This window comes from Dasypus novemcinctus, chromosome 13, assembly GCF_030445035.2.
Source record: "Dasypus novemcinctus isolate mDasNov1 chromosome 13, mDasNov1.1.hap2, whole genome shotgun sequence".
In the NCBI taxonomy this organism is placed as follows: Eukaryota; Metazoa; Chordata; class Mammalia; order Cingulata; family Dasypodidae; genus Dasypus; species Dasypus novemcinctus.
Genome location: NC_080685.1, coordinates 22,516,696 through 22,532,316, shown reverse-complemented (window position 1 = coordinate 22,532,316; position 15,621 = coordinate 22,516,696). Strand labels below are relative to the sequence as shown.

The window sequence follows — 15,621 nt, the reverse complement described above, 5'->3', positions numbered from 1 at the left end:
GATTAGGCACCTCCCTCCTACATCAGTGCCTCCTAAAGAAACAAGGAAGAAGAACAGCAAGGTGGAGGGGAGAGATAAATAATAAACCTTAAAAAAAAAAAAGTTGCATGGCATAGATTTGACCATAAACTGCATTTTCAGCTTTATTTCCCAGGCACAAAGCATGAGACATAAAATTTGTTATTCTGATATTCACTCATTAAACAAATATTTACCAAATTTACCTAGGAGGTAGGCACTAGGCTAAATTTTGGGGATATAGCTGTAAATAAGAATCTCTGCCATGAGGGTTACATGCAGTGGGGAAAACAGACGTTAAGTTGGAAAGTAAAACAGTTATTAAAGATTCTGACTGAAGTTCTGTGAAGAAAATAACCAGAAGGGTAGGAGGTAAGAAGGGAGAGACCTCTTTGGGTGATAGCAGTATTGAGACCCAAAGGATGAGGATGAACCAGCAATATGAACAACTAGAAGAACAAAGTGCAAAGGCCCTGAGATGGAAAGGAGCACGCCATAGTTGAGGGAAAATAGTAAGAGCTTGATTTAACTGGTGAGGACAAGATTGGTGTGTGTGTGTGAGGGGAAAGGTTGGAGACATAGGCGGAGCAAGCTATGTGAGCTTGAGTTTTAATCTAGGTACAACAAAATGTCAGGGGAAGGTATTTAATAAAGATGTGGCCAATTGATTTTTTTTTTTAAAGATCACTTTACTTACTGTGGGGAATGCAAAGTGCTCCCTCACAGAGACCTTCCTTACTCCCAGTTCTATAAGAAACTCTTGCTTTGCACTGACTGCCATAGCATTTTGTCTGTGATGGCAATTATCACTTTCATAATGTATAAAGTGATTGCTGATAACGCAATTATTTGTCCTTGTATTGCCAGCACTTTGTCTAATGTTACACACACACATAGGCACTCAGAACCATTTGATTAATAAATTATTAAGTGAACCTATTGTTGAAAGCCTACACTGGAATTCCAGAATTTGGGGTTAGTATGGGTTTTGCCCAACTCTCAAGTTTTCAGAAGTTAAATATCTGCACCGTCCTCAAAGAAAGCTAAAAGCCGTTTTGTGTAAGACCATGTTCTTGTTTTTAATTCCAGACAAGCTAGACAGAGTTTGGGAGTAGCTTAAACATGTCGATATCCGTGTCTCACCACGTATCTCAAAGGCAACGTTAGTTTCCTTTAAGAGAAATTTCGAGCTGCAGTACGTTCCTGAGGCAGCTTTCTAAACTTTTTTTTTTTTTTTTTTTAATGCTTATATCACTAATTGGGCTGCTCCTCGGAACAGCCCTGGAAGTTATGAGGGGGAAAAAAACTTTCTTCAACCTCCAATTCATAGCTCGGTTGAAAAGCGACAAAAAGCAACCCTGTAACAGAAAAATTAGGCCGGACTTCACTGACGGCAGTATTTCTCATCACTGCGGTAACGAAGGGGGGGGGCGCCATTGACTCCGCCTCTCCCCACCCACCTAGTTTGACCCTCACTCGCCGCTGCATTCAGCACGCGACCTGCTCAAGATGGCTACAGGGGCACTTCCGGCATCTTCCGAACTAGGCCCGCCTCCATTTGTGTATTTTCACCGCGCCAGGGGCGGGATTTAGAGTTAGTCTTTGATTGGTCAACACTGGCCGGCGACCTTTACTCTCCGCGACAGTTTCCCGAGGTGCCTAGAGCCAGAGCGGCACAGACGAGTTAGCACTAAGGCAAGATGGCGGACGTGCTGGATCTTCATGAGGCCGGGGGCGAGGATTTCGCTATGGATGAGGACGGGGATGGTGAGGACAGTGGAGGCGGCTGCGGGAAGCGGGGAAGGTGCGACTAAAAAGTGTAATAGGAAAACAATATACCTTCTCCCCAGCAGCAGGGAGGATGGGAGCCAGGGAACCGGGTTCCGGTTGGATTCAGAGTCTCCGCCCCATTTAGGAGGACTGGCAGCGGGGCGGGACCGGGAGGGGACGCGGAAGGGACCGGGACCGGGACTGGGACCGGGACTGGGACTGAAGGCGGTGGGGTCTGCGTTTCACACAGTGTCTTGGAAAAGAGACAATTCTTACAAATGGCTGTTGCCTTTGTTACTCATTCATTTTTCTTCTGGGGCTCCAGAGAGCATTCACAAACTGAAAGAAAAAGCGAAGAAACGGAAGGGTCGCGGTTTTGGCTCTGGTGAGTGTGGGGAAAATCGGGTGGAATGGTCTAAAGCGGTGGGAACTACAAGATTTGGAGGCCCCATCCAGACTCATGGGGATCATGGGCAAGGAGGGGAATTACTGGTGATCTCGTGTATGTACCTTATAGAAGAAGGGTCCCGAGCGCGGATGCGTGAAGATTACGACAGCGTGGAGCAGGATGGCGATGAGCCCGGACCACAACGCTGTAAGTGAAACAGAGCCTATGGGATCTTTGTCTGTAGGCAGTTAGGAAGGAATAAAATAAAATCCAGTAGGAATGGGGTTGGACATGACATAACCAAGCTCTGCAGTCTGCGGCCACCCTACTCCCCTAATGTTTTTTCTGATGTGCTCAAACAACCTACCTCTATTTTCTGTAGCTGTGGAAGGCTGGATTCTCTTTGTCACTGGAGTCCATGAGGAAGCCACCGAAGAAGACATCCACGACAAATTCGCCGAGTATGGGGAAATAAAAAACATCCACCTCAATCTCGACAGGCGCACGGGGTACTTGAAGGTATCCTCAGTGACATTTCATTGCGTCCTTTGCCTTCTAACTCTTAGGCAGCATTAGTAGTTAGTTCTCCCATGTTTGCCCTGCTTGGCCAAGAGCAAAGCTGAAATAAAATGACACTGGAATTGATTTGTTCTGCACAGCAAAGAGACAGACAGACAGAAACGGACATCTTGTATGTATAACAGAGATAAATGATAAACTTTTTTTTTTTTTAAGTTTATAGCTTTCCCTATTTAAAAATGTGTATAGACTTGAGGAGGCTATCCAGTGACACCTGGTGAAATAGGAAGGTTTTGATATATGGGAAGGTTTTGATATATGTCTTTTCACTTTCTCAGGGGTATACTCTGGTTGAGTATGAAACATACAAGGAGGCCCAGGCTGCCATGGAAGGACTCAATGGCCAGGATTTGATGGGACAGCCAATCAGCGTAGACTGGTGTTTTGTTCGGGGCCCACCCAAGGGCAAGAGGAGGTAAAGTGGAGAGTTGGGCTATCTTGATGAAAGGATTGTAAGTGAAAACAGAGCAAGGACATTGTATAATATCATTCTGATGGTGTCCCCTCTTCCCCATCCCCTTCCTTTTCTCTAGAGGTGGCCGAAGACGCAGCAGGAGTCCAGACCGGAGACGTCGCTGACAGGGTCTCCATTGTCCAGGTGTTCTTTCCAGAGATTGCATTTGATCATGCAGCCTTGGAGAAATTGGGCTGGGGTACAACTTGTTATGCTTATATTTAATCCCTATCCTACCTGTTAAGTGTTTCTTTTGAGTTATGAATAAATGTCCAATTTTTGTTTTCTACATTTAAAATTACTTTCTTGCTCTAACATTGGAAACTCTGAAGCACTATTTACAGTAAGGCATTGTGGGTCATTATGAAGACACTTTCCCCAGGAACTGAATTCTGTGTGAGTTTCTACATTTGATATACTCTCACGTCTCAGCTGGAGTTGGAGTCAAAGTAGAGACACTGCTCCTTTTTTTTTCTCTCTCTTTCTTGGAAGCTGAGAGAACAAGAATAGATGCAAGATGTACTTGGCATTAGAGAATAATTATTCTGTTCCTATATACTTTGTCTTGAGCAAATAGATGTTATAGTAATGTCTCTTTTGTTTCTCCTGCCTTTTTTGCCATCACATTTTTTGTACTTCCAGTTGTCTAAGGGCTTGACTCTCCTGTCCAGGCATTCCTCCACACCCTCCTTCCCCTTGAAGTCTGCACCGTGTTCTTGGTACCCTTTTCGGCAGCCAAGGGCAAAGGCTCTATAGAGAAGAGGATCCAGAGTTGCACTGAGGAGACCAAAGAGGAAAAGGGTGTAGGTGAGGCTTGGAGGGACTTCATTTAGCATGGTGGGAGAGAACCAGTTCCACAGACCCATCAGGTAATAAGGTGTCCAGGAGACAACAGGTCAGCAAGACAAGCAGGGCCAGACACAGGGATGATTGTCTAAGGAGTTGGGGGGCGGGGGGCATTTCCCCAGCAGGTGCTGGGAATTTAGAAAATAATACTCAACTCAGAAGGGGTTAAACTGACAGGGGTAGAGATAGTGAGATGAGGCTTTCCTACTACTGGAGGTAAATGCTGCAGGCCCCCTTCCCAACCTGAGACTATATGATCCCTTTCTGCAGGGATTATAATAGACATGCTGGGAAAAGGGTTTTGACTGAGGTGTTCTGTTCTATGAAGCCACTCAGTAGAGATACCTTAAGATTTGATAGGATCATAGAGTAAAGAATACTGATCTCCTTTCTCCCTGATCCTTGCCTTGCTAACTTAATGTGAGAAGATAGCTAGAGGCCAGTTAAAATTGAAGGCATTCAATAAAATTAGCATCATGCTAGAGATATGGGTAGGATATCACTTTGTTTTAGTGACTGACAGGCAGCAGTCAGATAAATAAAGGAGGCTAGAGGCAAGGGTCTGGGGATTGGAATCTCACCATGATTCCCCTTCCTTGTCCGGGGACTGGTCACACTGAGGACAATATGGCTATAGCAGATGGCCACAGCTATCAATGGCAGCGGAAAAAGGCAGCAGAACATGAAGAGGTTATAGGTGATTTTTTGGCACTGATACTTGAAGCAGCTTTCTGTGACACACTGAGTGAAGGAGACTGGACCAGCTCGGCAGACAGTATGAAACAGGAACCGCTGGAATAGAGTTGAAGACCATTAGAAATGGTCCACCACACCCCAAACTACCCACAGTATTTCCTCCCAGTTCATTCTTAATCCCATGTGCCAAGTAATGGTTCAGTCATAGTGACATTTTGAAAAGGTTATAAATGTATCTTGAAAAATCCCTATCTTCCCTTTTGCTTGAATTTGGAGCTAACCCTTAAGTTTGTTAAATCCTGGAGCTTAGAAGAATTCTGCTTTCTTAAGTACTGTGCTTACATTGCATTTTATAAAAGGATGATAACTAACTATCATGGTAAAGCAATGTTATATAATAAAAGTTTAACATTTTTCAAAGGATGGTGGCTGCCCTTCCCCCTTTTTGGTAAGTTGCCGGTGTTTGAATAGGTAAGGAGTGCTTTTCAATTAAGAGCTTCACAGTTAGTACCTTGGTTTCCGTAATGTAGAATAAGGGGCTGTTTGAAAAAGGCCAGCTCAGTGGCTATCAGATTTCTTGATAAAAGGCATTTAGAGGAGCAATTTCAATAGGCATGAGGGACGTTTAGGAAGGGCAAACAATATGACATAAAATTTTATTAACTGGTTATTATCAGGCCACTCTGAGGTGGTTGAGTAATGGTGTCTGATATATATTTCTGTTTTATTGTTACGTCTAGAAGTACATTGTGAGAACAGATTTTAAAATAGTCAAGTTAAAAATTGTCAGGACTCCTGGACTTATTGTTTGGTTCATAACCTGCTTCTACCTCTCCTCCCCTATTTATTTCACCTCTTCATCCATCCATCCACCCCCCCTCCGTAACCTGCTTCTCCATCTCCCCTATTTATTTATCCTCCCTCCTCGTTTGCACTCGCTGTCTGCTCTCTCTGTCCATTTGCTATGTGTTTTTCTGTGTCTGCTGCTTGTCTAGGCAGCAATGGGAACTGATCCTTACTGTCTCTCCTCTGTGTCTCTTTTCGTTGCGTCATCTTCCTGCGCCAGCTTTCCGTATGCTCTCCACTTGCGTTAGCTTGCCACGCAGACCAGCTTGCCTTCACTAGGAATCCAACCTTGGACCTCCCATATGGTAGACAGGAGCCCAGTCACTTGAGCCACATCCACTTCCTTCCTCCCCTCTATATGCAGTTTACCACCTATAGTAGAAACCTTCCTTCCAACTACTTCTGATTCTTGGAATCTTGAGTCTACAAAAGTAAGTATTTTTACCTTTCCCTAATATTCCCTCAGCACACTAAAAAAATTTATTTTATTTTGATTCATTTTATTTTTTTATTTTTTAGTTAGGACAGTAAAAAAGAATTTATTTGGGAAATGGGGGAAAGAACATAGCTTGCTGAGAAATGGGAGAGAAAGACGTACATACCAAGATTTGGTATGGGCTCCTCTAGGCAGAGACTGCTTGACTCATTTTAAATAGTTATAGCCTAATGCAGAATTTATGCAAGAAATCAGTAATTTGGAACCCAAAAATAGCACCTTTTGCACATATATCGTATGTGTCATTACCAGTGTGTCATTGGAGCAAATAGTTTGCAATTTTTGTTAAATTGTCAAGCAGTAAGGATGAAACTCATCTTCCATTATCTTGTGGCCCATGGATTTCAAGTAACTTAGCCAAAGTCATTTAGCTGGTTAGTGATAGAGTCTAGACTCAGAAAAAAAGCAAAGTAAAATAACAACAAAAACAGGCTTCTAATTCCCAGTCCACATCTAAAATTTGCTTTAGGTGAAGAAACTAAATTCTAATTCCTATTACATTATGGCAGTAGGCTGACTATAGTCAGGCAAAGGTTTAGTAGTTACATTTTTAGTATTTGAGGAGTTAAGGATCACATTTTAAATCTGAATTTATGCCTTATTCCAGAAATTGAAATCATATACCTTTCTTAGCCTTCTTCAGAGATGATGCTCTATCTTTTTTATAACGGTAGATTTGGGTTTTGTTTTGCTTTGAAGGAATTGCTTTATATATAGCTTTCTTCTATATTTCTAGCTCCTTTTCAATATTTACATCTGATTAGCTGGTACTCAAGTTCAGATGTTCCCTGTGTTTCCAGTTTTGATACCCATTCTTTGATAGTATCTTCCTCCACTATCCTCAGGATATAGTACCAGTTCAATAATCTGTGACCTGAGCCTTCCTCTCCAGGCTTATTACTTACCGTTTTCTAGTCCCCAGCATTAACAGCAACCACTTTGAGATATATCTGTTCTCTACTCTACCCAGCATTCCTCTCACTTTAATTTGATTTGCAACTATCAAGAATCAAATTATAATATCTTTGGAAACCGTAATCTGATTGTACAAGATTGGGTTGTACAGGCACCCCTCCATTGTTCTTTAGCTCCTTATGCTTACCTTTAGCATAACTTTTTTTTTTATTCTAAGTTTTGGGTTTTGTTTTTTTTTTTAATTTTAATTTTTTTAAAAGATACTTAGATAACATAAATGTTACATAAAAAATATAGGGGACTCCCATATGCCCTGCTCCCTACCCTTCCCACAATTTCCCATATTAACAGCATCCTTCATTAGTGTGGTACATTTGTTACAATTAAACACATTTTGGAACATTGCCAGTAAGTGTGGATTATAGTTTACATTGTAGTTTATGCTCTCCCACACAATTTTGTAAGTTATAACAAGATATACAATGGCCTGTAACGTCTTTGTAATGTCATTCAGGACAATTCCCAAGACCCAGAATGACCTATATTACACCTATTTTTCCCTTTCCCTCCCTCCAGAACCTCCAGTGGCCACTGCCTCCACATCAATGACAAAAATTCTTCCATTGCTAGAATCACAAAGGCTATGGTAGAATAACAGTAAGTCTACTCTAGTCCATCATTCATTCCCCAACCCTGAGGATTCTATGATGGTGGTGACCTCCAGTTGAGAGGGGTCATAGATTTCATTGGGCAGATAGCATAATACTTTGGACTGCCTACTGATTTGTCTCCTGCTCCAGTCTAAATTTCTTGAAGGCTGGACTTCTTTGCTGTGTCCTGTGTCCTTGAATGTACCTGGAGATGATGCATATTATTTTTTGTCAGTGATTGACTGTACAACAAAGTTACCCAGAAACATCACTTTTTTTTTTTTAAGATTTATTTTATTTATTTCTCTCCCCTTCTCCCTGGCTCCCCCCCACCCATTGTCTGCTCTTTGTCCATTCACTGTGTGCTCCTCTTGCCTTGTCATGCGGCACCGGGAAACAGTCCCTTTTTTTGTTGCATCATCTTGCTGCCTCAGCTTTCCATGTGTGTGGCACCACTCCTGGGCGGACTGAGCTTTTTTCGCGTGGGGCAGTTCTTGCAGTATGTATTCCTTACGCATGGGGCTTCCGTACACGGGGACACCCCTGTGTGGTAAGGAATTCCTTGCATGCGGCAGCATTGCGTGTGGGCCAGCTCACTGCACAAGTCAGGAGCCCCCCCGGGTACTGAATCCAGGACCACTCACATGGTAGGCGGACGCTCTATCAGTTGAGCCACAACCACTTTTCAATATCACTTTTTTTAATAGACCCCCATATATTTCCTCCCTGCCCTAGAGTTTTTCTGCATCAGCTTCCTAAGGGAGGTGGAAACAAATTGCAATAATAAAGCAAAGCTGAAGGAAGACAATACTGCTTTAAAAGGTACCCTTAACTGAGATGCACAGGAACCTGCACATGATCTTAACTTGCAAATGAGATCGCCTCATTAAGCCAACCCTGAGGATTAATGTCTGATGGAGTTGTGCAACACCCATGACTCCCAAGGCTAATACTGTGCACCCAAAGGCCTATCCAGCAGGCTTAGAGTCCCAACAAGTCACTCACCTGAGCAAGGCAAGCAGGAAACTAAGTCTCCAGGCCGCCCCGGAAGCTTCCTTTCACCTGAGGGAGGTCTAAGTGGGTGGAGTATTGCTGCCTGGCAGTGAAGCCCAAAGACCACCAGCAGTAAAGGGGTGCATACATGGCCATTAGTTTCAGGAACATGAGCCTTCGATTGTACTGTGTCCCCAACCAGCCACTGAACAGAGAATCTATGTTGCATCTAGGGGCATAACCACAAATGTGACCAGTAGGCTGCCAGCTGCTAAGTGGGCAAAGAGTCGCTGGACCGAAGGGGGCAAAGCTGGCTGGGTTGCGGCTACCTCACTGACCACAACACAGCCAGGCTCCCTACAGCCGAAGAGGCAAACAGCACAATGGTTACTCCTACTCAGGCTTTGGCTGCAGCAGAGAAGGTGGGCGACTCTGAGGCCTCTGCTTCCATTACTGACCCCACCCTGATCTCCTCCTGCTTCTGACCTCCGAGGCCATTGCCTACAGACATGGTGGCCTGGAATGGAAAAGGAGGAATGACGTGCGATTATGAAGTGATTAGCTTCACCCTCCCTCTTAGGATCCGGAATTTCGTCCACTAAAGCCTCTGTCTTTGGAGACTCCATCTGTGTTCTGGAGGTCACCTATCCATTTGTCAGGGTCCTCTGCAGGGAAAGGGGATCTGGTGCTGATCAAGTTCCTTTCTTCTTGCACAAACTAGTCACTGCGCTTCGATCTTCTGCCGTAGATACCCTTAGCCCCCAGAGCCCTGGGTTCAGTCAGGCGCGCGCGCGCAGGTGTATATGTTAGGGGTGGTCTGATGGCACCTACTTTTGGGGAACCCAAACCAGGCGGCTGCAGCAAGATCACTGCGGTGCTTTCTCACCCAGCCCTCACCCTTCCCCTCCAGGCCCCGCCCCAGGTCTGGAATACTTAAGGAAGAGTGGGTCGTGGAGGCGTGCTTAAGGAGAAACCGATCATCCAATAAAGTGACGCTCAGACGGAGACACACGCACAAAAGCGCCCATCGACAAGCACTTCTGGTCCTTAAATTCCGCTTCAGGGGCCGGCTCCACGCGCTTCCTTTTCTGACGCTGTTTGTCCTTCCCGAGGCACCGTCGAGTCGCCCAAGAGGCGTGTCCAGGGGCGGGAAGTGGGGCGGGAGCGGAGCGGCGGGGCTGGGGCTGCGGCTGTCATGGACGCCTGGGTCCGCTTCAGTGCTCAGAGCCAGGCCCGGGAACGGCTGTGTAGGTGCGGCCCAAATAGGAATGGCGGGGAGAGCAGAGAAAGGAAGACCCTGCCTGAGGCGATGTCGGGTCTCACTACAGAGGTCAAAAAGGGTCAACTCCGGCTACGGGGGCCCGGACGGACCGCGAGGCGCAGATTTGAGCCGACCTTGAGGGGATGATTTGTGCCTTCTCACCAGAAAGATGGGGAAACTGAGGCACGAGTGGCCCAGCGGCGAAGCCGCACAGGGTTGCCATATCCACATAGGACCAACAGTTTCCTTACTGGGCGGTGGCATAATACAGGGCATTCGTCCCGCGGAGGATAGTGAACGGGACTGTCTCGGGAATTGATGAGGCGCTCCAACTTTCCCTCTTCGCTTCCGCGGCGGTTACCCAGACACCCTGCCTCGGTTCTGTCTTCTGGTCTCAATTTAGCTCGAGGGCGTTAATAGCTCTTTTAAGAGATGTGCACCTATCAGCTATTCTGAGGAATCTGCTCTCCTGCTTTCCCTGACTCCCTCTGCGTATCCCGTACTGGCGCCCACTGATGTTTAACTTTACCCTTTATGCCTCATCATTGTCCAGTATTTTGTTTTCTCAACTCTAAACAGTGCTTCACCCACACCTCCTTTAGGCTCATTTTTATCCTTATTCCTTTCCTTGTCCCAGCCTGGAGGAGAAAGGGTAGGATATGAGGATGAAGAGGAGGAGGAAAGGGAGTCGTTTCAAAATAGGAAAATTCCTTTTGGAGGGCATTGTAGAGGTGGAGATTAAGGCGGTCTCCCGTTTATTTTGCCCGTCCTCTCCTCCAGGGCTGCCCAGTATGCTTGCTCCCTTATTGGCCATGCACTGCAAAGACATGGGGCCAGTCCCGAGTTACAGAAACAGATTCAACAACTGGAGGGTCATCTGAGTCTTGGAAGAAAGCGTAAGTAACTGTGCCTTTCCTTTGATCAACCCATTTCCTCCATCCCCAGCTATTCTCTGTTGGTCCCTCCTTCCTGCTTTTAACCTTTTCTCCCAGTTCATCACCCTCATTACCCTCTGCATGCCTTCCAATTGAGTTATGAAAACAGTGGGGTGTAAGGGAGTAATGAAGGATTGGAGGGAAAAACTAAACTGGAACAAAAATGAATTAAAATTTGAATTTAAAAAGAGTGAACTGTGTCTGCGACGCCCCCCCCCCCCCTTTTTTTTTGGTCTGTTTGTTATTCTTGTTTCTGTCACTTGCTTGACTTTCACCCTTTTGGATTCTCTTTCTCAGAGTCTTGCTCTCTGTCTCTCTCCTTCTAAATTCTTGCTTTTCCTTGCTTATCCCCACAAGTTCTACGCCTGGGTAACTCAGCAAATGCCCTTGAGTCAGCCAAACGAGCTGTGCACCTATCAGATGTTGTCCTGAGATTCTGCATCACAGTTAGTCACCTCAATCGAGCCTTGTACTTCGCCTGTGACAATGTCCTATGGGTTGGAAAGTCTGGACTGGCTCCCCGTGTGGATCAGGAGAAGTGGGCTCAGCGTTCATTCAGGTTTGATATCCTTTCATCTCGCAAGACTCTTTGTGTTCTCCATATTGCATAGCTTGCTTTTTACGAGAGAAAGATTCTCTCTCAGAGATTTCCCAGAGTTATACACGCCTTCATCAATCACTTGATTTTCTATCTTCATTTAGATCTTAAACTATCAGAGAATAATGAATGGGGGCAGGTGGAAGCAGGTGCTCTTCCATGATGAATGACTAAGATTGGGCCACATAAGATATTACATTGCTTTAATTCTGCTATCATCTATACTGCAGGTTATGCCTTCTCACAGTCTGCTCTTCATTCTTCCAAAAATATTTATTAGGTGCTACTATAGCCCAAGGGATAAAGTGAAGAGCCAAATAAATAGGGTTCCTGCTCTCATGAAGCTTATAGTCTAGTGGAAAAGTTAGATCTTAAAACAAATAACCACTCAAATATATTTGTGGAAAAGTTTGGGTATTATGGTACAGTATAGCAAGGGAACTAATTTGGTTTGAAAGGTCAAGGAAGAGCTCTTTGAGAAAATAATATTTAGTTCAGACCTGAAGCCTGAGTAGGATTTAGCTAAAGCAAAGAGTAGCAAAGAAGACTTTTTCAAACAGAGAAAATAACATGTTGTTAAGACCTTGAAGTAAGAAAGACTGGGGGGAACAGATATAGGTCAGTGATTGAGCACCTGCTTCCCAAGTATGAATGAGGTCCTGGGTTCAATCCCCATACTTCTTTTTTTTTTTTAAAGATTTATTTTATTTATCCACCCCCCCCCCCAGTTGTCTGTTCTCTGTGTCCATTTACTGCGTGTTCTTGTCCACTTCTGTTGTTGTCAGCAGCACGGGAATCTGTGTCTCTTTTTGTTGCGTCATCTTGCTGCGTCAGTTCTCCGTGTGTGTGTGGCACCATTCCTAGGCAGGCTGCACTTTTTTTTGTGCTGGGCGGCTCTCCTTACAGGCACACTCCTTGCGCATGGGGCTCCCCTACGTGGCACGGCACTCCTTGCGCACATCAGCACTGCACCACATGGGCCAGCTCCACATGGGTCAAGGAGGCCTGGGGTTTGAACCGCAGACCTCCCATGTGGTAGACGGATGCCCTATCCACTGGGCCAAGTCTGCTTCCCCATACTTCTTAAAAACAAAACAAAAGAAAAGCTAATGTGGCTGGAGCATAATGATTGAGGGAAAGAATGGTACAAGATGAAATTAGAGAGGCAGGAGCCAGCTGTTAGTTTATCTAAGGTGTCTAGATGTTATTTTAAATGTGATATCAAGGAAGCCATGGAGGCAGCGGACTTGGCCCAGTGGTTAGGGTGTCCGTCTACTACATGGGGGGTCCGCAGTTCAAACCCCGGGCCTCCTTGACCCATGTGCAGCTGGACCATGCACAGAGCTGATGCGCGCAAGGAGTGCCCTGCCACGCAGGGGTGTCCCCTGCGTAGGGGCGCCCCATGCGCAAGGAGTGCGCCCCGTAAGGAGAGCCACCCAGCGCGAAAGAAAGTGCAGCCTGCCTAAGAATGGCGCCGCCCACACGGAGAAATGACACAACAAGATGATGCAGCAAAAAGAAACACAGATTCCCTTGCTGCTGACAACAACAGAAGCGGACAAAGAAGACGCAGCAAACAGACACAGAGAACAGACAACCGGGGAGGGGTGAAAGGGGAGAGAAATAAATAAAATAAATCTTAAAAAAAGGAAGCCATGGAAAGGTTTAAGAAGGGGAGTAATGATGTAATTTAAATTTGTGCCAGCTACTATATGAGATTAGATTGTTGGGGGTGGGGGAGCAAGAGTGGCCATGGAGAGACCAGTGAAAAAGCTGTAACAATAGCCCAAGCAAGAGAGTGTAAGCTGGCTTAGACTGTGGTGCTGTGGTATGATAGAGGTGATTGGAATTCAGGATATGTTTTAGAGGTAGAAAAATTTACTGGGTGCAGACCACTGTTGTCAATGCTCTGAGTGGATTAAAAATTAAAAAAACATAGACTTTGTTCCTAAAGAATTTATAATCTAAGGTATTTGACAAGTTATTTAACATCCCTGGACTTTTTTTTTTTTTTTAACAAAAGGATTAGATTTAAATGATCCATAATGTTTTTGTTTCTGAAACAACTGAAGCTTGTTCTTTCAAAACAAGTTTGCATTATTGTAGTTCAAATTGAATATGTAGGGAAGTGCCTTGGCCCAGTGGATAGGGCATCCATCTACCACATGAGAGGTCCACGGTTCAAACCCCAGGTCTTCTTGACCTGTGTGGAGCTGGCCCATGTGCAGTGCTGATGTGCACAAGGAGTGCCCTGCCACGCAGAGGGGAGCCCCACGCGCAAGGAGTGCGCACCGAAAGGAGAGCCGCCCAGCGTGAAAGAAAGTGCAGCCTGCCCAAGAATGGCACTGCGTACACGGAGAGCTGATGCAGCAAGATGATGCAACAAAATTGAATATGGATATGTTAATGGGTTGCTAAGTGGAACCATGAAAGTTGAGATTGATCTTGGAATATTTCATGATAAACTCAAGAATTTTAAACCACAATCTTAAATTATACTAGACGTATATTAGTTATAGGAAGACAGGAGGACATTTCTAATAGAGGGTAAAAGCATTCACTTCTGGTATTCTAACGTGTAGTCCCTTTGCACTAGGGAAAAGAAAAGGTTAAAAGTGGGAATATTTTAAGCACATTAACTTACCCTCACAGTCCCTTCTGCCCTTTGTATCCTAGATACTATCTGTTTTCCCTCATCATGAATTTGAGCCGTGATGCCTATGAGATTCGCCTACTGATGGAACAAGAGTCTTCAGCTTATAGCCGGCGACTGAAGGGTTCTGGGGTAGGAGTTCCAGGAGGAATTGACAGTGAGGGTAGCGGGGGGTCAGGGACTCCAGGAGGAGGCCTACCCCAGTTGGCTTTGAAGCTTCGGCTCCGTGTCCTGCTCCTGGCTCGAGTCCTTCAAGGTCATCCCCCACTTCTCCTGGATGTCATCAGAAATGCCTGTGATCTCTTCATTCCACTGGACAAACTAGGCCTCTGGCGCTGTGGCCCTGGGATTGTGGGGCTTTGTGGCCTTGTGTCCTCCATTTTATCTATTCTTACAATAATATATCCCTGGTTACGACTCAAGCCCTGACATTCTGGTGCAAAGAAGGAGGGGACTAGAATTGGTAAGATGGAATCTTAGATCATCCTTGATGTACCAGGTAGAGGGAAGAGCTTTGGGGAAGTTGAGATAAGGAAAGGTGACATTGATGTCAATAGGGGAATTCTGATTTCGAAATCTGCCTGAACTTTTTTTCTTTTCCTCCTTTATTGCATTGTCTGTCTCTCTTGACTGTTTTTATTTTGTCCCTCTTAAGTTTAAGCATCTGTTTCATACATCTCTCTGACTTACTTTCTCATTCTCCTATCCTAGGAATGTAACCAGAAGTGGCATTACCTTTCGGGGAACTGAAGGAGAGGTGTAAAGTTTGGTCTTTAGGTTCTAACTACCTTCTTTCTTTTTCTCACAGAGGTGACTTGTGACAGATTTTAACCTCTTCAGACTCCAAGTCATAATATTTAAGATTTTTTATGTTCTAGTGAACTCTCCCACATATCTCGGCTCTAGAGGTTGTTTGATGCTTCCTCTTCTGCCCTTATGTCTACCTCACCAGCCTCCCTCATGACTTGACCCTTACCCTTACCTCTACTCACTCCTGCAGATTTCTGCTTACACTTTAATTTCAGAACTCTGTTCCCTAACCTGTTCTTACTCCTTCTTAGCCAATCCAAAATACTGCTGCTGTGTCTAGGATCTTGCTGTAAATACTGTACAATGATTCTGTATAAATAGCTATGGCTCATGCCCAAGATGTGGAACAAGCCTTCCAAGTCAGCAAATAAAAGATCAGTTTGCTCATAGATATTTGGTCTGGTCCCTCATGTTCTCATCATCTGAGACCCTTACTCCTGTCTCTTTGGTTTGGAATTTCCATGGGATTGGCCACTAGCGTTATCATCCATAGATTTTTATTTCCCATCTACGGTATGCAAGACACAACACTAAATGGCAGAGAGACAAAAAGCTAAGAAGTTTCATGGTCCCAACCTCAAGGAGTTTACATCCTAGTTGAGGAGAAGGGGTCTATGGCCTAATGCTGCACTAATGATACCAGTTCCACAAAATATACCCCATACAAATTCCCTCCGAAAATTATAATGCCACAAAGCAACATAGGCTAAAGG

General features: G+C 44.9%; 2 protein-coding genes across 3 annotated transcripts; both read left to right on the top strand.

The window, feature by feature from the left end:
* The first annotated feature begins 1,640 nt into the window (after positions 1 to 1,640).
* On the top strand, positions 1,641 to 3,498 carry RBM8A (RNA binding motif protein 8A). 2 transcript variants are annotated; one of them, XM_058309611.2, is made up of 6 exons: positions 1,641 to 1,785; positions 2,114 to 2,173; positions 2,309 to 2,383; positions 2,559 to 2,695; positions 3,034 to 3,170; positions 3,289 to 3,498. In XM_058309611.2, the coding sequence occupies exons 1-6, from the start codon at positions 1,719 to 1,721 to the stop codon at positions 3,332 to 3,334; spliced, it is 522 nt and encodes a 173-aa protein (XP_058165594.1). In that variant the 5' UTR covers positions 1,641 to 1,718; the 3' UTR covers positions 3,335 to 3,498. The 2 variants fall into 2 exon arrangements, with proteins under 2 accessions (XP_058165594.1, XP_058165593.1); XM_058309610.2 differs by having other exon boundaries at positions 2,306 to 2,383.
* A 6,303-nt stretch (positions 3,499 to 9,801) lies between these two features.
* PEX11B (peroxisomal biogenesis factor 11 beta) lies at positions 9,802 to 15,297 on the top strand. Its single transcript, XM_004480492.3, has 4 exons — positions 9,802 to 9,902; positions 10,693 to 10,808; positions 11,205 to 11,406; positions 14,122 to 15,297. Exons 1-4 carry the CDS (start codon positions 9,847 to 9,849, stop codon positions 14,525 to 14,527), a joined length of 780 nt encoding a protein of 259 aa, XP_004480549.1. The 5' UTR covers positions 9,802 to 9,846; the 3' UTR covers positions 14,528 to 15,297.
* The last annotated feature ends 324 nt before the right edge of the window (positions 15,298 to 15,621 follow it).